This window comes from Salmo trutta, chromosome 40 (genome assembly GCF_901001165.1).
Source record: "Salmo trutta chromosome 40, fSalTru1.1, whole genome shotgun sequence".
Classification (NCBI taxonomy): Eukaryota; Metazoa; Chordata; class Actinopteri; order Salmoniformes; family Salmonidae; genus Salmo; species Salmo trutta.
The window spans coordinates 4,041,904-4,067,017 of NC_042996.1; the positions used below are offsets into that span (position 1 = coordinate 4,041,904).

The following is a 25,114-nucleotide window of genomic DNA, read 5'->3' on the forward strand; positions in this document are numbered from 1 at the left end:
GGATTACCATTAAAATACAATGTAAGAGTTCATCATTTTTAGGAAACAATGGCATTTGCCAGAAATATTTGAGTCTTTGCTGTTTCAGGCATACATGCCAGGAACTGCCGGAGGAAGAAATCGATACCATGACGGACAAAAAGTAAATAGATTTATTTACTAGGGATATTTTTCTATTACACTGATATCAACTACTCATAGGTTGTTATCAAATCAACAGTTAGCATGGAGGGAATGGCACAGGGAATGGGTTCAGAGAAGTTATTACCTGGTCAAATCAAACAACGTGTGAACATTCCCTCTTTCTGTTTTTAAAGTCACAGTCGGGAGCAAGAGGTCCCAAGAAATTACATGTAAGTGTTGCTCAGCCAAAACATATTGGTGAATTACCCAACAGAAGGACTGTAGTTTTGATGCACTTTGAACATCAAAATAAATCCATAGGAATGAATCGCTATTTAAGTCCAATGAATTGAGCAATCAATCAGTAAACCAATCCATTTTTTATTTGTGGTTCCAGAGACAGAAACAAGAAAACAGAGACCCTCAGCCTGACCATGAATCCTATACAGAGAGGGAGGTCGACTATGAAACAGAAAGAGACTGGGAGACACCAACAGAGATGGAGGGAGAGAGAGAAGAACCCATAGCAGCAGAGGAAGAGACACCATGGGAAAGACATAGAGAGAGGGAGACGGTAGAAAATAAAGGAAAAGAGACAGAAGGAGAGATATACCATGATGCAGAAAGAGAGGGAGAGGAGGAGAGAAGTGGCGACTCTGAGTGGGACACGGAGGAAGACAGTGAATACGAGAGGGAGAGAGAGAGGGAAAGGATGGAGATGGAGAGAGAGAGGATGGAGCTTGAAAAAGAGAGGGAAGCAGAGCTGAAGTTGCAGAGGGAGAAAATAGAGAGGGAGAGACAACTAGAGAGGGAGAACATGGAAAAGGAGAGAGACCTGCAAATGGAGAGGGAGAGTGAAATAGAGAGCGAGAGAACAGAGATGGAGGGAGGCAGAGACCTGGACAGGGAGAGAGAGGAGTGGGAGAGACGGAGGCAGGAGATGGAAAGAGAGAGCGGAAGACAAGGAGAGTACGAGGAGGAAGGAGGAGTAAGACCCTATCCAGGGCCAGAATATGACTATTTGAAGGTAAACACACACACATCCCCCAATCAAAGTGCTGTGAAGATGATAAAAATACCTGTTCTGTTACCGTCATCTATCACGCTTTTCTACCAGGTTCCTTTTTGTGTTCCTTTTTGAGTGGTTCCTTCTGTTTTCTAAAGGGTGCACCGGGTGAAAATGGACTTCCAGGACCGAAGGTGACTACCAATCATTTTCAAATAAAACTGTCTTCAAATGGAGTGAAAGAACAAGATGTCCTGAATCTGCCCCCATATCTCTGCAGTACCACGTTGCAATAAGGAAACCTTTAGAAATAGTTTGTAAAGGCTGTATAAGAAGATTGTAGACAATGTATTATTAATGTGTTGATCAGTGATACCCTGTGCATGCCAGACAGTTCACACCACCAACATGACGAGAACTACATGTTTTATAGTTTATAGCTCTCTTAGAAATCAAGGCAAACCTTTAATAAAGGGTTCCTTAATGTAATTTCAACCCAATCTGTCCTTACGTCCGTACACAGTGTCAATGTCACCAGGTCACGTCATCAAACGTATCCTCGCTCCCCTCCTACCCACATCTCATTATCAGTGTCTCACACACACACACACACACACACACACACACACACACACACACACACACACACACACACCTATTTACCTACCCACATCTTCCCCTATAAGTTTGTCCATGTCTCTCTGCTCTCCCGTCAGTCAAACCAGCGGAGCTCAGAATGTTGGTCTTTGATGTCCCCAGAGTTCTATATCTGATCCCCTCATGACGCAATGGATTAATCATGTGGTATTAATAATTCCGTCTGTTAGTTGGCGGCATCGATACAAAACATATCCTTGAAAAACTATGTACTTTTTTGTCTCTCCGGCTGTCTGAATGTGATGTGATGACTATTTTGGTGCACGAGATGCAGACAGAGACATATGGAGAGAATTAACTTGAATAACAATCACTTTGTAACTGATTTGTTGACAATTCTCTTCGTTCTACCAGGGGAACTTGGTGAAAAGGGGCACAAGGTAAATACTTTTCCAGTTCAGTAATGTGATAGAGCAAAGCCCGAACCAAGGTATTTGTAAGCATTCATGTTTTGAACATTTAACTATTTTTATTTATTGAAATATCTAACTAGAAGGACTCCTTCACACTGTACTGTATATTTGCAAATGAAACGTTTCCTATTGACATGGTTGTGTTGTTGTGCTTTTAGGGTGAGCCAGGTATTGGTCACAGAGGTCCTGTGGGACAGGCTGGTCCACCTGGAACTAAGGTAGACTCCCACACCATCATTTAGCTCTGCCCTCTACTTAGTCTAAATCTATTTAGCTTTAACTGGCTTCAACTGACAATTTTGTCACCTGAGGGCCTGATTGTTGCTATGGAGATACAATAGTCTAGAGGAAACACTGAACTTCAGTAGCTGCTAGAGAAATACCAACACTGTCCTTATCTGTCTCCTATTAGCTGTCCCGCCCCCCTCTCTCTGGGATTGTCTTTCTGTCTCTCTTTCTCTTTCAATTCATTTATGAATTGTTGTTATCTTCCATTTACAAAGCAAAAACACTAGAATGTGTGGAATTAATAACTGCAAGGGAATTATAATTGTAGTTATACCAGTGTAGTAATTAGAGCAATGCAAAAAAAAAATGAAAATCCCTTTCTATCTTTGTCCCACTGACTCTCTTTCTCTCCTTCTGTCTGTCTGCCTATCTGTCTCTCTCTATCTCTGTCTCATTCTCTCTTTCTGTCTGTGTCTGCCTGTCTGTCTCTCTTTCTGTCTGTATCTGTATGTCTGTCCTTCTCCCTCTGTCAGGGTGAGCCTGGTGAACTGGGGCCTTCTGGAGCTCAGGGTATCCAGGGTATCCGTGGTAACCCCGGTATTTCAGGTTCTCAGGGCGTGAGAGGCCAACCAGGAGACCCAGGAGAGGCGGGGAGAGAGGTGAGGAGCTCCCCGATCATCCCTTCAACCTGGACCAAGGAGTTTGTCCTGATTACTGGAAGGCTTTGTACTGTAGTTTTAAGAAACTCAACACATTGTACTGTAGTTATAAGAAACTCAACACCTTGCACTGTAGTTTTAAGAAACTCAACATCTTCTACTGTAGTTTTAATAAACCCAACAGCTTGTTCTGTAGTTTTAAGAAACTCAACACCTTCTACTGTAGTTTTAAACTCAACACCTTGTTCTGTAGTTATAAGAAACTCAACACATTGTACTGTAGTTTTAAGAAACTCAACACCTTGTACTGTAGTTTTAAGAAGCTCAACACCTTGCACTGTAGTTATAAGAAACTCAACACCTTGTACTGTGGTTTTAAGAAACTCAACACCTTGCACTGTAGTTTTAAGAAGCTCAACACCTTGCACTGTAGTTATAAGAAACTCAACACCTTGTACTGTGGTTTTAAGAAACTCAACACCTTGCACTGTAGTTTTAAGAAACTCAACACCTTGTACTGTAGTTATAAGAAACTCAACACCTTGTACTGTAATTTTAAGAAACCCAACACCTTGTAGTGTAGTTTTAAGAAACTCAACACCTTGTTCTGTAGTTATAAGAAACCCAACACCTTCTATTGTAGTTTTAAGAAACTCAACACCTTGCACTGTAGTTTTAAGAAACCCAACACCTTGTACTGTAGTTTTAAGAAACTCAACACCTTGTTCTGTAGTTATAAGAAACTCAACACCCTGCACTGTAGTTTTAAGAAACTCAACACCTTGCACTGTAGTTTTAAGAAACTCAACACCTTGCACTGTAGTTTTAAGAAACTCAACACCTTGTACTGTAGTTTTAAGAAACTCAACACCTTGTTCTGTAGTTATAAGAAACTCAACACCTTGTACTGTAGTTATAAGAAACTCAACACCTTGTACTGTAATTTTAAGAAACCCAACACCTTGTACTGTAGTTTTAAGAAGCTCAACACCTTGCACTGTAGTTATAAGAAACTCAACACCTTGTACTGTGGTTTTAAGAAACTCAACACCTTGTACTGTAGTTATAAGAAACCCAACACCTTCAATTGTAGTTTTAAGAAACTCAACACCTTGTACTGTAGTTTTAAGAAACTCAACACCTTGTACTGTAGTTATAAGAAACCCAACACCTTCTATTGTAGTTTTAAGAAACTCAACACCTTGCACTGTAGTTTTAAGAAACCCAACACCTTGCACTGTAGTTTTAAGAAACTCAACACCTTGTACTGTAGTTTTAAGAAACTCAACACCTTGTTCTGTAGTTATAAGAAACTCAACACCTTGTACTGTAGTTATAAGAAACTCAACACCTTGTACTGTAATTTTAAGAAACCCAACACCTTGTAGTGTAGTTATAAGAAACTCAACACCTTGTAGTGTAGTTATAAGAAACTCAACACCTTCTACTGTAGTTTTAAGAAACACAACACCTTCTATTGTAGTTTTAAGAAACACAACACCTTGTACTGTAGTTATAAGAAACTCAACACCTACTGTAGTTTTAAGGAACTCAACACCTTGCACTGTAGTTTTAAGAAACTCAACACCTTGTACTGTAGTTGTTTTCCTGGCCTTGTAGTTTTAGTCTATTTCCTGGTCAGATCATGTAGTCCAAAAAATGTTGCAGCCAAATTTATGTCAAATTCACCACTAGCCAGAAAGCCAGAACAAAGATATGTTTTCAAAGAGCAAAAATACTGCCTACTAAGTAGGAAGATAATTGTGATAAAGTATGATGTGTACTGTTTTTGTTCATCTGTAGGGGGACAGGGGTAGAAGGGGTAAGAATGGATCACCCGGGACTCCAGGAGCTAAAGGGAAACCTGGAATAGAGGTATGGCGAAATATAAATTGCCCTAGGCATTGTTTGCCTTCCTATGGTTATTATGTAACATAATGGATGCTTTCTGTTTCCCAAAGGGTCCACCCGGTCTACCTGGGATGAAAGGAGAAAAGGTAAGACATTAGCCTGTTTGGTGGTGGTGGTGTTGTCATTGTCATGTTGTATATGAGGAGATAATAACATTAGCATTCACTTCTTCTTGTTCCCAACAGGGTGACAGTATCCCGGGGGAACCAGGCGCCAGGGGTGTGGTCGGGATCTCAGGTCGCAGGGTGAGACGGAACGATGGACTTATTGACCTAAGAGAGATGGGCTTAACCTCAGAGAGAGATCCTAGGCAGCATTGTAAAAGATAGAAAAGCTGCTCGTCACAACAGGATGGCACAATATGCATACATTTACACTGAACATAAATATAAACGCAGCATGTAAAGTGTTGGTACATGTTTCATGAGCTGAAATAAAAGATCCCAGAAATGTTCTATATGCACAAAAAGGTTATTTCTCTCAAATTTGGTGCACAAATTTGTTTACATCCCTGTTAGTCAGCATTTCTCCTTACCTAGATAATCCATCCACCTGACAGGTGTAGCATATCAAGAAGCTGATTAAACAGCATTACACAGGTGCACCTTGTGCTGGGACAATAAAAGACCACTCTAAAATGTTCAGTTTTGTCACACACAATGCCACAGATGACTCAAGTTTTGAGGAGTATGCAATTGACATGCTGACTGCAGGATTGTCCACAAGAGCTGTTGCCAGATAATAACATTTCTCTACCATAAGCCACCTCCAACGTCGTTTTAGAGAATTTGGCAGTACGTCCAACCGGCCTCACAACCCCAGACGTTGTGAACTGGGTGCCCCATGGTGGCAGTGGGGTTATGGTATGTTATGGTATGTGCAGGCATTTTATCTATAGCAATTTGAATGCACAGATATACCCTGATGAGATCCTGAGGCCCATTGTCGTGCCATTCATCCGCCACCATCACTTTATGTTTCAGCATGATAATGCACAGCCCCATGTTGCACGGATCTGTACACAATTCCTGGAAGCTGAAAATGTCCCAGTTCTTCCATGGCCTCCATACTCACCAGACATGTCACCCATTGAGCATGTTTGGGATGCTTTGGATCAACATGTACGACAGTGTTCCAGTTCCCACCAATATCCAGCAACTTCGCAAAGTCATTGATGAGTGGGACAACATTCCACAGGCCACAATCAGCAGCCTGATCAACTATGCGAAGGAGATGTGTCGCGCTGTATGAGGCAAATGGTGGTCACACCAGATACTGACCGGTTTTCTGATCCACGCTCCTACTTATTAGTTTTTTAAAGGTATCTGTGACCAACAGGTACATATCTGTACCCGTTCATGTGAAATCCATAGATTAGGGCCTAATGAATTTATTTAAATTGACTGATTTCCTTATATTAAGTGTAACTCAGTAAAATCTTTGACATTTTAGCATGTTGCATTTATGTTTTTGTTCAGTATAATATTTGTGATGTGTTTTGTTTGTGATAGGGTGAAAAGGGCATTGCAGGAGTCTTAGGAGCCCCAGGACACACTGTGAGTTAACATCATCATCTTTCATGACATGGACAGTCCAGAGGAGGCCGGTGGAAGAAGATATAGAAGGACGTGCTCATTGTAATGGCTGGACGTGGTCCAACGTGGCTTCCATATGTTTGATGTGTTTGATACTGTTCCATTTATTCCATTCCAGCCATTACACTGATCCTGTCCTCCTATAGCTCCTCCCACCAGCCTCCTCTGGTACAGTCATGCAGTTAAGGACATTTGTTTCCTAGCTACCTTTACCTTGGACCTCTTTTACTTAGGGTCCAAAGGGCTTCCCGGGCAGCAAAGGAGCAAAGGTAGGTTCACGGTTACTTCTTTGATGACATGATCATTTTGGTAGACTATATTTAAAAAATGTATGCGATTGAGTGGGTCGTACAAAATACTTTGATATTTTTGATTTTCATACACTCATACGTCCACTCAGGTTCTCCAGATACTTTAGATATTTTTACTTCAGAGACAGTTTTAAAGATGGTTTTGACAGCCCGGTGTTTCAGCGTTCAGTCAAATTCTCTGCTCGTTCTATTGAAGTGTCATCACTCTAGTCACTTCTGTCTCTTCAAACCCTCACTCATGGTGAGTGTTGAAACATGTTTCAACACTCACCATGTGGCCAGTCTATTTCAATTAACTTTAGTCCATTTTTCTGTGTATATAGGGATGTGGACAATGAAAATGAAGAGTCAATGTTTTTATGTAACTACCTGATACAGCCATATAGTATAGAGTTTGTGTTTTCTACACACAGACTTCAAATAAATAGTGTCTCATAAGCCTATACAGGCTGGGCACCATTTGGTGTATGATACTAAAATACAAATACTGTCAATCAATCAATTATTGTATGAATGTTATAAGCCATTGATTCCTTTCATAAAATATATTTTCACAGGGTGACAGAGGTTTAGCAGGAATACAAGGAGAAAGGGTAAGCCAAACATGACATAAGTACTACTAGCAGTAACCTCTCCTCACACTTAAGTCTTAGAAGCTCTAATGCTGCCATTCGACTCAACAGAAGCCACTGATGGAATGGCAAGCAGGAAGATATGGGCTAATGGCTCATGCTGAAATTCTGCCGTATTTGCCTGACTTACTGCTGCACATTTGCAATATTGAATTTGACTCTTTGCACTTAATCTCAGGTCAGGGCGTGTATATGTCACGCCCTGACCTGAGAGAGACATTTTATTTCCTCTATTTTGGTTAGGTCAGGGTGTGATGTGGGGTGGGCATTCTATGTCATGTATTTCTTTGTGTTTGGCCGAGTATGGTTCCTAATCAGAGGCAGCTGTCTATCGTTGTCTCTGATTGGAAATCATACTTAGGCAGCCTTTTCCCCCACTTGTATTTGTGGGTAATTATTATTTTCTGTGTGTGTTTTGTGTGCGCCTCAGTAGCGTCACGTTCGATTCTGTTTACCTGGTTTTTGTTTTGTTCAGTTTCACTTCAATAAAAGAATGTGGAATTACCGGCATGCTGCGCCTTGGTTAATTTACGACAGGGAATTTGAAGATAGCGAACGTGACAGTATATGATTAATTCATATATGATGTACATTCTTTATGTTTAGGGAAGCCCCCTCCAAATCCAGGGACCGAGAGGCTACAAGGGCTTAAAAGGAGAAGGGGTGAGAAACAAGTCCCCTAAAACAAATCCCCTAAAACAAGTCCTCCACAATGTATTTTGAATTCTAGTTTTAGTTCCAGAGCAATCCTCATTAAAGAAAATATTATTTTAGAGAGACAGCTTTTGCATTTTCACTTTGTGTGTTTTCCCTTTTTTAAGACGCTGTTTATCTGTTGTTTTGGTTGTTTGTTTTAGGGAGAGCGAGGCTCCCCAGGTTTCGATGGAGATAAAGGAGAGAAGGGCGAGGATGGGCCCCCGGGGTTCAAGGTGCTTCCTAATGCTTGATGACAGAACATTTTATGTGGAAAAAGAGAGAAAGAAAGATTGTTAATAGATGTAAAGAAAGAGAGACAAACAACAGAAAAAGAAAATACATTTTCCAAAACATGGAAGCCAAAGCACATAGTGTTCTCACATTCAGCTTTTTGTTTGTTCTCCATCTGAAGGGCCTCAAAGGAGAGGCAGGGGCCAAAGGAGCCATGGGGCTGTTTGGGGCCCGTGGACCAGTGGGCCAAAAGGTCAGCAGGAAATACAGCATGTATCAATCTACAGGCTACATGGAACCACTGTTATCAGATCTATGCTGCTGTGTGTATGCTCACTGTTGTTCTGTGCTTCCAGGGAGATGCTGGCGAGCCTGGAGTCAATTGAGAAGTGGTGGGTATTTATCTAACACACTTTAACAGTTTAATATATAAACAGTGTCTGTATAACTGTATATATACTGTGGTGGCTTGGCATGTGGTCAAAAACAAGCATTGTTGATTGGCTTGTTGTTGTCACAGGGTCATAACGGGGACGATGGATTGGACGGAGCCACAGGAGCCAAAGGAGACATGGGACTCCAGGGACAGAAGGGAGATCAGGTGAGGAGAGTGTGGCACAGAGCATAGAATTTAGAGACTAGACAAATAGAACATGCCTGTGTGGGATTCAATACAATGATCAAAACAACACAATGTGCTCCAAGAAGCATCGTCAGTACCACTGACCCACAAAAGTACATGTTTACAGTAGTGCCAACTAGCTGCCACACGCTGCATACAATTTAGTATACGGTTCAATTGTCTGACCTAGTAGGCCACTGTCAGACTATGGTTGCACAGTTTCAGTGAAAATGTAAGTATTTAATCGTTGTTTGACACAGGGAGAGATGGGTATTCCTGGAACCCCAGGACATCCAGGGCTCAATGGACTCACAGGACGGAAGGTAGACAGACACACACACACACACACACACACACACACACACACACACACAGATCCCACTCGCCGAGGGTGCCTCATGGGGTTGGGATATGCAAGAAAATACATTTTACACATATGTATAATACACACTGGTGAAACAGGACAAATATAAGCACCCACCTTATTATTTATATAGACACACGCAAATCAAAATCATTCTCAGTAATCTTCTGAAAAGTGTTGATTGTGATGTTTTGTGTTGATGTGTAGGGTGAAAAAGGGGACGGGGGTATCAATGGAGTAGAGGGAGCACCAGGACTAAAAGGAGAGAAGGTTGGTTCAAATCACATGTAAAAACAATATTGAAATTAGGACTATTAATAGTCTATGTACTACAGAGGAATGGGGAAATATTCATATAGTTCTTGTTCTTGTTTTTCTCCCATCATGCACCATTCATGTTGTCCCTGTCTTGTGCAGGGTGCAACTGGTTTCCCAGGGTTCCCTGGGTTTAAGGGGTCAGCAGGGACACCAGGCAGTGATGGAGCGGAGGGGCGACCAGGACGTAATGGGTCCAAGGGAGAGACAGGAACCAAGGTAGATTGAGGTTGCCTTCCAGTCAAGGTTATTATAGTTAACGAAAACTCAAACTAAAATAAAAACAAAAATTTGAAAAACTTTATAGTAAATTAAAATAAAAACAAAAAACATTTGAAAAACTAAAACTATACCGAAGCTATCATCTTTGCCTTCAAAACTAACTAAAATAACTCAACTTTAGGCAAAAATGTAATTTCAAATGGGGTTTTCGAGCTTCTGAATCTGGTGGTATAGGCCTAGCTTGTGCATCACTATCACTAGCCGTCACTTGCTAACAGGGAAGAAATCCAAGAGCGAGCACGGAGCGTGAGTGGGCCAAGCTAGAACAGCTTGTGAAGTTAATGGAGCCGTTCGCAATCCACACCAACCAACTTCAAATTGACTGCCAAACTGATGTGGTGCCGTGCCCTCTCAACCTTGAGGCACACTTGCAGTCAACAACTGTTGCAAAACAGTTGGCACAGGTCCTGCTGAAGTCACTGCATGAGTGATTCGCATGCATACTGAATGGCAGCCAACTTCAATCCAACCCCTGCAGCAGCTTGCCTGATGGACACAAGTGTGTCTCTGGCACTTCCCTCAACAGAGATGGAGGGCAGAATAATCTTTTGTACTTCAGCAAATCAGAGAGTACAGCCGTGGACCAGCAGGAACCCAGGAAGAATCCGGCAAGCATCTAGACCACAGTGCTTCAGAAATATAGCTTCCTCGCATCGAAGATTGTGTCTGAGGTCACGGTCCATTCGGAGAGTCAACCTGACAAGGCATTAAGTGCCCCGTGTGAGCTGCGGAAATACCTGGAAGAGGTAAAGGAGAGCATGTTTAGAGTCACCTCTCCAGTTCTGGATGGAAAGGATGGCTGTTTATCCAAAGCTGTGCATTGTGGCACTGGATCTGGTTCCTGCCCCTGCATCCCAAGCATTTGTGGAGAGAATATTCTCTGTCTGTGGACAACTGTCATCAGGCTTGAGAAACCGAACAAACACCTCTCTTGAAGATAAACCGAAAATCTTCTTTACTCGAACAGAAACACACACACACAAGCTGGCTGGCTGTGAACTGATAGATTTGTGAAGTGTTGTATTGGTAATGCTTTTGCTGTTGTTGCAGCTGTTTTTATGAACCCTATTGGAAGGGGTTAGTCAGTGAAACATGTTTAATAGTACATAAACATAACATGTCAAATGTGCCATGACATCATTTGTTAGTATTTTCCTCTCTCTTTCTATCAGATAAAGGTACTTGATTCTTTTTACATCTACTACTACAGTTAGAAAAGGTGTAAACATGGGCAAGAGAGTTTCCTTCCACCATATATCTTGCCACAGTCTAGGTGCTTATCATTTAAATCCAAGTCACAATAGGATTGACTTATAATTTACACCTAACCAAACGTATGTCCTGGCCATGGAGTTGTACAGAGTCCTCTAGTGGCCAAAAGACTGTGTTAGCATGGGCAGTTCCATTGATTTAGTCAACTGGCCGGGACTTTCAGCTTCATTGGCTGATCCCTCCTGATGACCCAGTTGGCATGACCTGATGACCCTGTTGGAGTAGTGACAGCCGGGTCATCCGGAGGGATCAGCCAATTAATTTCACTTGTGAAGATTAAAATGGTCTATTTCAAGATGGTGTCTGTGAAAGCTGCCCTTGCTCTTACAGATGACATCTTGACACAGATGGAATGTTATGTTTATCCAAGTCTATGGTCCTGGCCCATCACCTTACTGCCCCCCATTGACATCACAAAAAAACTAACTATAGTCCTACAACACATAATGGCTCCTCGCCTCCCATAGGCCACTTTCTGTCCCTAACACTAACACTGAACCCTCTAGAAATGAAATAGAAAGGTTTTTATCAAACTGAAAAGAAATAGATACTAGTAAATCAACTCTGAAATCTAACTGAAACTAAACTGAATTTCAAATAAATATCTAAAAACAAATATAAATAAAAACTCATCTTAAATCACCAAACTATAGTAACCTTGCTTCCGGTAACCTATTGTATATTAGTGTCATGGAAGCACAATTTTGTGTGTTGTCTGTCTGTCTGTCTGTCTGTCTGTCTGTCTGTCTGTCTGTCTGTCTGTCTGTCTGTCTGTCTGTCTGTCTGTCTGTCTGTCTGTCTGTCTGTCTGTCTGTCTGACTGAAACACAGACAGACAGACAGACAGACAGACAGACAGACAGACAGACAGACAGACAGACAGACAGACAGACAGACAGACAGACAGACACATTTAAGATGAGTTTTTATTGATATTTGTTTTTATTGATATTTATTTGAAATTCGGTTTAGTTCGGTTTAGTTTCAGTTTAGTTTACGTCCGTCCTTCCTTCATGCATCACAACAACAACCACAGCCCACCAACCCCAAAACATAGTTTTACCCAGTCACGGAGTGCACCTTAAAAAATCCACTTTCCACAAAAGTTACAAAAATAAAAAATGTGACTAAACAAGCCTGATTCTATCAGGCACATTGTGCACCTAGCAGAATGCCTGTCAGATACGTAGATAGACAGGCAGTAGACAACATTCCTATGTATAGCAACACATAGGAAGGAATAGAATAGAAGCATAATTAAGACACAGAAATGGGTCTATTTTCTGATGCGGCGGGAACACTAACCAAACCTCTATGCTAATGGCTCCTTTCAGCCACAATTAGCAGCCTCTTGATGTTGATAGGAGAGAAGGGATGGAAAGGATGTAATGATGTTCCAAGGGGACGTTTTATCACAAAACATCTGGATATGTTTGATATTTATAGGATAACTAGAGAGGCAAGGTAAGCCTAATGATCGGGTTGAGCTTTATTTAGGCAACTACGTAGTAGGAATGTACGTAGTAGGGAAGTACGTAGTAGGGAAGTACGTAGTAGGGAAGTACGTAATAAGGAAGTACGAAGTAGGGAAGTACGTAGTAGTGAAGTATGTAGTGTAGTAGGGAAGTACGTAATAAGGAAGTACGAAGTAGGGAAGTACGTAATAAGGAAGTACGAAGTAGGGAAGTACGTAATAAGGAAGTACGAAGTAGGGAAGTACGTAATAAGGAAGTACGAAGTAGGGAAGTACGTAATAAGGAAGTACGAAGTAGGGAAGTACGTAATAAGGAAGTCCATAGTAGGGAACTACGTAGTAGGGAAGTATGTAGTTGGGAAGTACGTAGTAGGGAAGTACGTAGTAGGGAACTACGTAGTAAGGAAGTACGTAATAAGGAAGTAGGTAGTAGTGAAGTACATTGAAGGGAAGTACGTAGTAGGAAAGTATGTAGAGGGAAGTAGGTAGAAGGGAAGTACGTAGTTGGGAAGTACGTAGTAGTGAAGTACATAGTAGGGAAATACGTAATAAGATGGTACGTAATAAGGAGGTACTTATTAGGGAAGTACGTAGTTGGGAAGTATGTTGTTATGGAAGTACGTAATAAGGAAGTACGTAATAAGGAAGTACGTAGTAGAGAAGTACGTAGTAGAGAAGTAAGTAGTAGAGAAGTACGTATTAGGGAAGTACGTAGTAGTGAAGTACGTGGTAGGGAAGTACGTAGTAGAGAAGTACGTATTAGGGAAGTACGTAATAAGGAAGTACGTGGTAGTGAAGTACATAGTAGGGAAATACGTAATAAGGTGGTACATAATAAGGAGGTACTTAGTAGGGAAGTACGTAGAGGGAAGTATGTAGTAGAGAAGTACGTAATAAGGAAGTATGCTATAAGGAAGTACGTATTAGGGAAGTACGTAGTTTGGAAGTACATAGTAGTGAAGTACGTAGTTGGGAGGTACGTAATAAGGAAGTACGTAGTAGGGAAGTACGTATTAGGGAAGTACGTAGTAGAGAAGTACATAGAAGGGAAGTACGTAGTTGGGAGGTACGTAATAAGGAAGTACGTAGTAGGGAAGTACGTATTAGGGAAGTACGTAGTAGAGAAGTACGTATTAGGGAAGTATGTATTAGGGAAGTACGTAGTAGGGAAGTACGTAGTAGGGAAGTACGTAATAGTGAAGTACATAGAAGGGAAGTACGTAGTAGGGAAGTACGTATTAGGGAAGTACGTATTAGGGAAGTATGTAGTAGTGAGGTACATAGTAGTGAAGTACATAGAAGGGAAGTACGTAGTAGGGAAGTACGTATTAGGGAAGTACGTATTAGGGAAGTACGTATTAGGGAAGTACGTAGTAGGGAAGTACGTAGTAGGGAAGTACGTAGTAGTGAAGTACGTAGTAGGGAAGTACGTATTAGGGAAGTGCCTAGTTGGGAAGTATGAAATAAGGAAGTACGTATTAGGGAAGTACGTAGTAGGGAAGTACGTAGTAGTGAAGTACGTAGTAGGGAAGTACGTATTAGGGAAGTACGTATTAGGGAAGTACGTATTAGGGAAGTATGTAGTAGTGAGGTACATAGTTGGGAAGTACGTAGTTGGGAAGTACGTAGTTGGGAAGTACATGGAAGGGAAGTATGTAGTTGGGACGGACGTGGAAGGGAAGTATGTAGTAGGGAAGTACATAGTAGGGAAGTACATAGTAGGGAAGTACGTAGTAGGGAAGTACGTAGTAGGGAAGTATGTAGTAGGGACGTACTTAGTAGGGAAGTACGTAGTAGGGAAGTACGTAGTAGGGAAGTACGTAGTAGGGAAGTACGTAGTAGGGAAGTACGTAGTAGGGAAGTACGTAGTAGGGACATACTTATTAGGGAAGTACGTAGTAGAGAAGTACGTAGTAGGGACGTACTTAGTAGGGAAGTACGTATTAGGGAAGTACGAGTCCCTCTTGTAATACTATACCATTTTTTTATAATGGAATTTAGATTGAAGGAAGTTGTCGGTTTGTATTGATATGTGAGAGAGTGTGTGTCTATCTGTGTGTGTGTATCTGTGCGTGTGTGTGTGTCTATCTGTGTGTATATATGTGTGTGTGCGTGTCTATCTGTGTGTATATCTGTGTGTGTGTGTGTGTGTGTGTGTGTGTGTATATCTGTGTGTGTGTGTGTATATCTGTGTGTGTGTGTGTGTGTCTATCTGTGTGTGTGTGTGTGTGTATATCTGTGTGTGTGTATGTCTATCTGTGTGTGTCTATCTGTGTGTGTGTGTCTATCTGCGTGCGTGTGTTTATCTGTGTGTGTGTGTGTGTGTATCTGTGTGTGTGTGTGTCTATCTGTTTGTGTGTGTGTCTATCTGTGTGGGTTTGTCTATCTGTGTATGTGCCTAGTAGTAGGGAAGTACGTATTAGGGAAGTACGTATTAGGGAAGTACGTAGTAGGGAAGTACGTAGTAGGGAAGTATGTAATAAGGAAGTACGTATTAGGGAAGTACGTAGTTTGGAAGTACATAGTAGTGAAGTACGTAGTTTGGAAGTACATAGTAGTGAAGTACGTAGTTTGGAAGTACATAGTAGTGAAGTACGTAGTTGGGAGGTACGTAATAAGGAAGTTCGTAGTAGGGAAGTACGTATTAGGGAAGTACGTAGTAGAGAACTATGTAGTAGGGAAGTACGTAATAAGGAAGTACGTAATAAGGAAGTACGTATTAGGGAAGTACGTAGTAGAGAACTATGTAGTAGGGAAGTACGTAATAAGGAAGTACGTAATAAGGAAGTACGTATTAGGGAAGTACGTAGTTTGGAAGTACATAGTAGTGAAGTACGTAGTTGGGAGGTACGTAATAAGGAAGTACGTAGTAGGGAAGTACGTAGTAGAGAAGTACGTAGTAGAGAAGTACATAGTAGGGAAGTACGTAGTAGGGAAGTACATAGTAGGGAAGTACGTAGTAGGGAAGTACGTAGTAGGGAAGTACGTAGTAGGGAAGTACGTAGTAGAGAAGTACGTAGTAGAGAAGTACGTAGTAGAGAAGTACGTATTAGGGAAGTACGTATTAGGGAAGTACGTATTAGGGAAGTACATAGTAGAGAAGTATGTAGTAGGGAAGTACGTAGTAGAGAAGTATGTAATAAGGAAGTACGTATTAGGGAAGTACGTAGTAGAGAAGTATGTAATAAGGAAGTACGTAGTAGGGAAGTACGTAGTAGGGAAGTACGTAGTAGAGAAGTACGTAGTAGGGAAGTACGTAGTAGAGAAGTACGTAGTAGGGAAGTACGTAGTAGGGAAGTACATAGTAGGGAAGTACGTAGTAAGGAAGTACATAGTAAGGAAGTATGTAATAAGGAAGTATATAGTAGAGAAGTACATATTAGGGAAGTACGTAGTAAGGAAGTACATAGTAAGGAAGTATGTAATAAGGAAGTATATAGTAGAGAAGTACGTAGTAGGGAAGTACGTAGTAAGGAAGTACATATTAGGGAAGTACGTAGTAAGGAAGTACATAGTAAGGAAGTATGTAATAAGGAAGTATGTAATAAGGAAGTACGTAATAAGGAAGTACGTATTAGGGAAGTACGTATTAGGGAAGTACGTAGTAAGGAAGTACATATTAGGGAAGTACGTAGTAAGGAAGTACGTATTAGGGAAGTACGTAGTAAGGAAGTACATATTAGGGAAGTACGTAGTAGGGAAGTACATAGTAAGGAAGTATGTAATAAGGAAGTACGTAGTAGGGAAGTACGTATTAGGGAAGTACGTAGTAAGGAAGTACATAGTAAGGAAGTATGTAATAAGGAAGTACGTAGTAAGGAAGTACATATTAGGGAAGTACGTAGTAAGGAAGTACATAGTAAGGAAGTACGTATTAGGGAAGTACGTATTAGGGAAGTACGTAGTAGGGAAGTACGTAGTAGTGAAGTACGTAGTAGGGAAGTACGTAGTAGGGAAGTACGTATTAGGGAAGTGCCTAGTTGGGAAGTATGTATTAGGGAAGTACGTAATAAGGAAGTACATAGTAGGAAAGTATGAAATAAGGAAGTACGTATTAGGGAAGTACGTAGTAGAGAAGTACGTAGTAGTGAAGTACATAGAAGGGAAGTATGTAGTTGGGAAGTACATAGTAGAGAAGTACGTATTAGGGAAGTACGTAGTAGTGAAGTATGTAGTAGTGAGGTACATAGTTGGGAAGTACGTAGTTGGGAAGTACGTAGTAGGGAAGTACATGGAAGGGAAGTATGTAGTTGGGAAGTACATAGTAGGGAAGTACGTAGTAGGGAAGTACGTAGTAGGGACATACTTATTAGGGAAGTACGTAGTAGGGACGTACATAGTAGGGAAGTACATAGTAGGGAAGTACGTAGTAGGGAAGTACGTAGTAGGGACATACTTATTAGGGAAGTACGTAGTAGGGACGTACATAGTAGGGAAGTACATAGTAGGGAAGTACGTAGTAGGGAAGTACGTAGTAGGGAAGTACATAGTAGGGAAGTACGTAGTAGGGAAGTACGTAGTAGGGAAGTACATAGTAGGGAAGTACGTAGTAGGGAAGTACATAGTAGGGAAGTACGTGGAAGGGAAGTATGTAGTAGTGAGGTACATAGTTGGGAAGTACGTGGAAGGGAAGTATGTAGTAGGGAAGTACGTAGTAGGGAAGTACGTAGTAGGGAAGTACATAGTAGGGAAGTACGTAGTAGGGAAGTACGTAGTAGGGAAGTACATAGTAGGGAAGTACGTAGTAGGGAAGTACGTAGTAGGGAAGTACGTGGAAGGGAAGTATGTAGTAGGGAAGTATGTAGTAGGGAAGTACGTAGTAGGGAAGTACGTAGTAGGGACATACTTATTAGGGAAGTACGTAGTAGGGAAGTACGTAGTAGGGACGTACTTAGTAGGGAAGTACGTAGTAGGAAGTACTTAGTAGGGACGTACGTAGTAGGGAAGTACGTAGTAGGGAAGTACGTAGTAGGGAAGTACGAGTCCCTCTTGTAATACTATACCATTTTTTTATAATGGAATTTAGATTGAAGGAAGTTGTCGGTTTGTATTGATATGTGAGAGAGTGTGTGTCTATCTGTGTGTGTGTCTATCTGTGCGTGTGTGTGTGTGTCTATCTGTGTGTATATATGTGTGTGTGTGTGTGTCTATCTGTGTGTATATCTGTGTGTGTGTGTGTGTGTGTGTGTGTGTGTATATCTGTGTGTGTGTGTGTGTGTGTGTCTATTTGTGTGTATATCTGTGTGTGTGTGTGTATATCTGTGTGTGTGTCTATCTGTGTGTGTGTGTATGTCTATCTGTGTGTGTCTATCTGTGTGTCTATCTGTGTGTGTGTGTGTGTGTATATCTGTGTGTGTGTATATCTGTGTGTGTGTATGTCTATCTGTGTGTGTCTATCTGTGTGTGTGTGTGTGTGTGTGTGTCCATCTGCGTGCGTGTGTTTATCTGTGTGTGTGTGTGTATCTGTGTGTGTGTGTGTGTGTCTGTCTATCTGTTTGTGTGTGTGTCTATCTGTGTGGGTTTGTCTATTTGTGTATGTGCCTATCTGTGTGTGTGTCTATCTGTGTGCCTGCCTGTTTGTGCATGTGCCTGTGAGAGCACATGTGCGTGGGCTCACTAGCACGCGCAGCACCTGTGTGAGTAAGAGCGTTCTCCATTTCGCTGTGTTGTTGTCCCAGGGAGAGAGGGGCAGGAGAGGCAGAGGGAAGCCTTGTCAGACAGGACCACCTGGAAGTCCAGGACAAAGAGGAGGCAGTGTAAGCTACTTCATAGACCAGACACATAACACTCACACACATGTTGTTGTTCATGTATCAATACCTAATGGGAGTTACTGTCACTAGGCTGGGTGACAGTAATAACTGCTGTGATTATAACCACTGTGTCTTTTCCAGGGAGAGCTCGGAAACGAGGGACTGAAGGGAGAGAAAGGGGAACCCGGACTCTCTGTAAGTGCATCTTACTTATTCCCACACACACGTTTGACACCTGCCTGGCCCAAGATATATTTGTATTGACATACAGCTTGGTTGAAGACAGGGTCTAAGCAGCACTCTGCTCTCTCTGTTCTCAGGCCGAGGAGGTGAAGGAGCTGGTCAACCAAGAGGTTGTGAACCAGTGTGGTGAGTGTTTCTGTGTTTCGCTGTGTGTGCGCATGCAGGTCTGTGTGTCTGTTCTACATTCTATAACTCCCACTGCTGCGGCATGGCGCCCCTGTGTGTTCTGCCATCTGGTGTGCCCTCTCTATGGAATGGCCCGTTGAGAGAGGGGACACCGTGACCGACCACAAACACCAGACTCATAAACCATCACGCCACACACCAGAACCCATAGGTCCCAATAACCACAGGGTCAAACGCATCTTTAGTTTACACCTCCACAACTTTGAGGAGAAAGGCGTTGTTGCCTTATCCGTAGTGAACATCATTAAAGTAGAGAATTCCTTTTGTGTCAACATATCATATCAAATGTATCATATCAAATGTCCTCCATTAGTTTCCAGGTGAGGTGTGAATACCAGGCTATGAAATTGTCAATTGAAACCAGTAAAAGCCTCTTTAAGGCAGGCTCATGTTTATTCAATGGTAGGGGAAACACTGACTATTCTCTCTCTGGTTGTTGCAGGGATGGACTTCAAGTTTGTGGTGAAGTCCAAGGACCCGGATGCTGAGAGCATGTTGTTTGAGAGGGATCCGGACGAGCCTGTATCCATCCTCACTCGCAGCCTACGTGAGGATGAGATGGGAGAGGAGGAAGAGGACAAGAAAAGACTTGAAAAGGAGCTGGTAGGATCAACCACTCCTCCCCCCTTCTCCCTGCGAGAGGAGGGGACCCCAGGTGATGACAACCTTACCGGTAAGTCAAAGTTAGACGTTTGTGCCGTAGTCTGGTGTAGCGGTCCAAGCTCCTGACCACATATATGGCCCTGGTCCCGATGTCATGCTGCTTTCCATTCCTGTACAGCATAGCCACACTTTTTTACACAGGAGAAAACCTAAACGTCTCTTGTCTGACACGAATGTTGAATAAAATGATATTTAAACTGTGGGGTTGGTTCTTATTCGGGTTGAAATTCCAGACAAATATCCACAGAAAAGTATTGTTAATACCCCACCTATTTGAGGAACGAATAAATAAAAAGCTGTTGTTTTTTTCTTCATGTAAACACTTCCCTTGTCCCTAGGTGAGACCCCCGCTTAGACCAACCTAATATCCTATCCATCTATTTACTAACCTCCAGAGTTGACCCCAACCCTGAAACTAGACTCTCCATTCTGAGTGCTTTATTACTGTGAGTAGACAAGGACGAGGACAAAGACAGAGGGAAAGAGAGAGAGGCAGAAAGAAGCAATCAAAACACAGTGTTATCACGGGTCATTATCCTAGCCAGCCCTAGACTAACCAACCCTAGGCTAACCAACCCTAGGCTAGCCAGATCAAGGCTAACCAACCCTAGGCTAACCAACCCTAGGCTAGCCAGCCCTAGGCTAACCAACCCTAGGCTAGCCAGCCCTAGGCTAACCAACCCTAGGCTAGCCAACCCTAGGCTAACCAACCCTAGGCTAACCAACCCTAGGCTAACCAACCCTAGGCTAGCCAACCCTAGGCTAACCAACCCTAGGCTAACCAACCCTAGACTAGCCAACCCTAGGCTAACCAACCCTAGGCTAACCAACCCTAGGCTAGCCAACCCTAGGCTAACCAACCCTAGACTAACCAGCCCTAGGCTAACCAACCCTAGGCTAGCCAACCCTAGACTAGCCAGCCCTAGGCTAACCAACCCTAGGCTAACCAACCCTAGACTAGCCAGCCCTAGGCTAACCAACCCTAGGCTAACCAACCCTAGGCTAACCAACCCTAGACTAGCCAACCCTAGGCTAACCAACCCTAGGCTAACCAACCCTAGACTAGCCAGCCCTAGGCTAACCAACCCTAGACTAGCCAGCCCTAGGCTAACCAACCCTAGGCTAACCAACCCTAGGCTAACCAACCCTAGGCTAGCCAGCCCTTGGCTAACCAACCCTAGGCTAACCAACCCTAGACTAGTCAGCCCTAGGCTAACCAACCCTAGGCTAACCAACCCTAGGCTAACCAACCCTAGGCTAACCAACCCTAGACTAGCCAGCCCTAGGCTAACCAACCCTAGGCTAACCAACCCTAGGCTAACCAACCCTAGGCTAGCCAGCCCTTGGCTAACCAACCCTAGGCTAACCAACCCTAGACTAGTCAGCCCTTGGCTAACCAACCCTAGGCTAACCAACCCTAGGCTAACCAACCCTAGGCTAACCAACCCTAGGCTAACCAACCCTAGGCTAACCAACCCTAGGCTACTGGGCTTCTCATCCCATTTGAATCCCTATTTCAGGTTCCATTGAACCAAAGAGATGGGAAATAATCAAAGGCTCACATTGCCCCTGTCAATGTCAATGTCACCAATGTTATGTGTAATCCCCCGCCCGGGATCGTGACATCTAGCTTAACGTACAGGTATATACATATCACCTGAGTTCCAAAATATTGGATCTTTTCAAATGCTCTGAGCGTTTGATTGAGTTGCCTAGAGTGCCAGATGGGCGGGGTTTTCACTTTTGGGAGTATTACGTTGATTCCATTACAGCAGACTTAATTTGCCTGATAAAAAAAAGTTCAATAACAATAAAATACAAACTCCATAATCTCCCCATAAATGCAGTGTATTTTACATGCAAAATGTATCAGTCACAGACAAACATCCGACTTGGAGATAACGGACATTCGTAGACATTTCCGTCTGTCATTAGTCTTATTGGTCATAAATCCTTTCCTCCATGTCTCCCTGTTCATCCTCCAGTATGAACCTATAGAGAGTCAGTAAGACAGACCAAGTCAGTTGGACAGACTGAAGTGGGTCAGTGCCGAGTCTGCAGACCACGGCCCTGTGTGTTGATTAGAGGAGTGGTTCGCAGTAGGCCCCACTTAGTGATAAATGGTTGAATCCACCTGTCTGTAACCTAATGAGTTCTCTCGGCCTTCAGACTCTGGAGCCAACAGGGGAGCGGATTGGGGACTGAGGCACAGGAGAAGAAGGGTTCCGGGAGTTGGGCCACACTCATCAGGTGAATGAATGGAACTTGTTTTCCTTTCCATCTCTCTCTTTTCTCTCTCCGTCTTTCCTCTTCCTCCCGCTTCTTCCTCTTCTCATTTTGATTCTTTATTTTTTCTCTTGCACTCTCTCGCTTTCAATCTCCCTCCCTCCCTCTTTCTCTCTCTCTTTCTCTCTACCTCCCTCCCTCCCTCTCTTTCTCTCTCTCTCCCTCCCTCTATCTCTCTCTCTTTCTCCCTCCCTCCCTCTCTTTCTCTCTCCCCCTCTCTCTCTCTTTATCTCTATCTTCCTCTCTCTCTCCGTCTCTCTCCCCTCTGTCTCTCTTTCTCTCTCTCTCTCTCTCCCTCTCTCTCTGTCTCTCTTTGGTTTCCCTCTCTCTCTCGCCCTCTCTCTCTCTCTCTCCCCCCTCTCTCTCTTTCTCTCTCCCCCTCTCTCTCTGTCTGTCTCTCTCTCTTCCTCTCCTTGTCTCTCCCTCTCTTTCTCTCTCTCCCTCCCTATCTCGCTCTCTTTATCTCTCGCCCCTCTCTCTCTCTTCCTCTTTCGCTCTCTCTCTCCCTCCCTCTCTCTTTCTCTCTCTCTCCCCCTCTCTCTCCCTCTCTCTTCCTTTTTTCTCTCTCTCTGTCTCTCCTTCTCTCTCTCATATTAGTCTGTAATGAGGATGGAGTGTATGGGGCACAATGCGGGACGAGAAAGATAAGACTGTGTGTGTGTTGGTGTGCTCGCGCTAGAATTGAAAGGCAAAACTATTAAAAAACATTATTCACTTAATTAATGGATGATCTAACAATGACTCAAATGCTTGATATCACAGCACAATGAACATTATTTCTTTGGTTTTCACAAAGGATTTTAATTCACTGAGGATAATATTCCTAATTCTACGTGTTTTTGAATGTGTTCACTCTTGTCAAACATGCCTCAGAAAAGCTTCTCTTAATTCTCTGATACTTAACTCCTATAATTTAGTGATTAGCCTGGTCCCAGATCTGTTTGTGCTGTCTAGCTCCTACAGTCATCGTCATGTTTGGCACAAACAGATCTGTGACCAGGTTATATTGTCTCTACTTTTGCTTTAGACTTGACCCCTGACCCCTGCCTGCAGCCCATGTCAGAGGGGGGGTGTTGGGAGTATGTCCTGCTGTGGTACTACCACCCCCGCTCCGGGGAGTGCCGGCCGTTTGTCTACGGGGGTTGTGAGGGCAACCACAACCGCTTCAACACCAAACACGATTGTCAGAGGTGGTGTGGGAAAGAGAGGAGAGGTAGGGAACTACTTGGTGCCGGTAATAGTCTCCAGGTTAGAGTTGACGGGGAGGAATCCCTCAGTTGACGGGGGACATCTGGGGGGAGGTGAACCAACAGCCGGAGGGTTACTGGCTTCAATATCCCATGTGCTATCTAGCGCCGTTGTGCCCTTGAGCATGGCATTTTACCCCTAATTGCTCCAGAGGCAGGTTGGGTACTGTGACAGCAAAAAAAAAAAGGATTTTTCAGTCCAAATGGACCAATAAAGCAAATATTGTATTATATTGGAATAACTTCAGAAGATTTGGGAAGCAGAGGAGAGGTAGGGAACCTCTAGGGATGACTAGGGAATGACAGGAGGAGATTTGGGAAGCAGAGGAGAGGTAGGAAACCGCTAGGGATGACTAGGGAATGACAGGAGGAGATTTGGGAAGCAGAGGAGAGGTAGGGAACCGCTAGGGATGACTAGGGAATGACAGGAGGAGATTTGGGAAGCAGAGGAGAGGTAGGAAACCGCTAGGGATGACTAGGGAATGACAGGAGGAGATTTGGGAAGCAGAGGAGAGGTAGGAAACCGCTAGGGATGACTAGGGAATGACAGGAGGAGATTTGGGAAGCAGAGGAGAGGTAAGAAACCGCTAGGGATGACTAGGGAATGACAGGAGGAGATTTGGGAAGCAGAGGAGAGGTAGGAAACCGCTAGGGATGACTAGGGAATGACAGGAGGAGATTTGGGAAGCAGAGGAGAGGTAGGGAACCGCTAGGGATGACTAGGGAATGACAGGAGGAGATTTGGGAAGCAGAGGAGAGGTAGGGAACCGCTAGGGATGACTAGGGAATGACAGGAGGAGATTTGGGAATGATACATATTGTAACGCCCTGGCCATAGGGGGGTTTTTGTTCTTTATTTTGGTTAGGCCAGGGTGTTACATTGGGTGGGCGTTCTATGTTCTGTTTCTACATTTTTGTATTTCTTTGTTTTGGGCCGTATGTGGCTCCCAATCAGGCACAGCTGAAGTTCGTTGTTGTTGATTGGGAGTCACACATAAGTGCATGTTTTTCTGTTGGGGTTTTGTGGGTAATTGTTTCTGTCATTGTGTTTCACCTGACAGGACTGTTTGGCTGTCAGTTTCTTGTTTTGTAGTTGTATAGTGTTCCGTTTAAATATTAAATATGATGAACACTAACTCCGCTGCGTTTTGGTCCACTCTCTCTCACGACAGCCGTTACAGAATTACCCACCAAACAAGGACCAAGCAGCGGAGGAAGGAGCAGCACCAGGAGAGCAGCATGATGGACTCATGGACGTGGGAACAAATACTGGACAGAGAGGGACCATGGACTCAGGCTGGGGAGTATCGCCTCCCGCAGTGGGAGATCGAAGCGGCGAGAGCGGAGAGGCGATGGTATGAGGAGAGAGAGCGCAACAGGCACGAGAGGCAGCCCCAAGATTTTTTTGGGGGGGGGGGCACACGGACAGTCGGCGGTGCCGAGGTCGGAACCAGAGCCAGTCGGGTTGACGTTGGAGGTGAGCGAAGGGTGCGAAGCAGAGACAGTGAAGGAGTTGATGGGGAGATTGGAGTGGAGAGAGATGAGAGAGCTGCTGGTTTGGTGCATAAGGCACGGCATTCGCCCTACGGAGCGTGTCAGTGAATTGATGTCACCTGAGTCAGTTCTCCATACTCGTCCTGAGGTGCGTGCTGGCCGTCTGTTGAAGACTGTGCCTGCGCCCAGAAACAGGCCTCCTGCATGTCTTCCCAGCCCTGCACGTCCTGTGCCTATGCCCAGAACCAGGCCTCCTGCATGTCTCCCCATCCTTGTCTGTCCTGTGCCTGCTCCACGGACCAGGCCTCCAGTGGGTCTCCCGATCCCGGTTAAGCCTGTGCCTCCTCCTCGGACCAGGCCCCCAGTGGGTCTCCCCATCCTGGTCTGTCCTGTGCCTGCTCCATGGACCAGGCCTCCAGTGGGTCTCCCCATCCTGGTCAGTCCTGTGCCTC

The 25,114-nt window shown here is 43.6% G+C and overlaps 2 protein-coding genes and 1 long non-coding RNA gene across 3 annotated transcripts; all 3 read left to right on the plus strand.

Moving 5' to 3' along the window:
- Positions 1-4,877: 4,877 nt before the first annotated feature.
- LOC115180330 (collagen alpha-1(IV) chain-like) lies at positions 4,878-8,568 on the plus strand. The gene is made up of 7 exons (XM_029742339.1): positions 4,878-5,083; positions 5,183-5,242; positions 6,509-6,553; positions 6,826-6,861; positions 7,461-7,496; positions 8,142-8,198; positions 8,393-8,568. Exons 1-7 carry the CDS (start codon positions 5,024-5,026, stop codon positions 8,480-8,482), a joined length of 384 nt encoding a protein of 127 aa, XP_029598199.1. The 5' UTR covers positions 4,878-5,023; the 3' UTR covers positions 8,483-8,568.
- A 1,271-nt stretch (positions 8,569-9,839) lies between these two features.
- Positions 9,840-18,886, plus strand: LOC115180466 (uncharacterized). Its single transcript, XR_003873083.1, has 4 exons — positions 9,840-9,982; positions 18,469-18,546; positions 18,685-18,738; positions 18,864-18,886. It is a non-coding gene; the product is annotated as an uncharacterized LOC115180466 (long non-coding RNA).
- A 530-nt stretch (positions 18,887-19,416) lies between these two features.
- Positions 19,417-24,518, plus strand: LOC115180115 (WAP, Kazal, immunoglobulin, Kunitz and NTR domain-containing protein 1). Its single transcript, XM_029742015.1, has 4 exons — positions 19,417-19,645; positions 21,805-21,885; positions 22,949-23,134; positions 24,341-24,518. The coding sequence occupies exons 1-4, from the start codon at positions 19,417-19,419 to the stop codon at positions 24,409-24,411; spliced, it is 567 nt and encodes a 188-aa protein (XP_029597875.1). The 3' UTR covers positions 24,412-24,518.
- The last annotated feature ends 596 nt before the right edge of the window (positions 24,519-25,114 follow it).

Bases quoted from the DNA above. Each gene is read 5' to 3' on its own strand.
- LOC115180115 (XM_029742015.1), top strand. From the start codon at position 19,417: ATGGACTTCAAGTTTGTGGTGAAGTCCAAGGACCCGGATGCTGAGAGC. The intron at 19,646-21,804 runs GTAAGTCAAAGT...CTCGGCCTTCAG, and splicing joins AGGTGATGACAACCTTACCG to ACTCTGGAGCCAACAGGGGA. The intron at 21,886-22,948 runs GTGAATGAATGG...CTTTTGCTTTAG, and splicing joins AGTTGGGCCACACTCATCAG to ACTTGACCCCTGACCCCTGC.
- LOC115180330 (XM_029742339.1), top strand. From the start codon at position 5,024: ATGGATGCTTTCTGTTTCCCAAAGGGTCCACCCGGTCTACCTGGGATG. The intron at 5,084-5,182 runs GTAAGACATTAG...TGTTCCCAACAG, and splicing joins CTGGGATGAAAGGAGAAAAG to GGTGACAGTATCCCGGGGGA. The intron at 7,497-8,141 runs GTAAGCCAAACA...CTTTATGTTTAG, and splicing joins CAGGAATACAAGGAGAAAGG to GGAAGCCCCCTCCAAATCCA.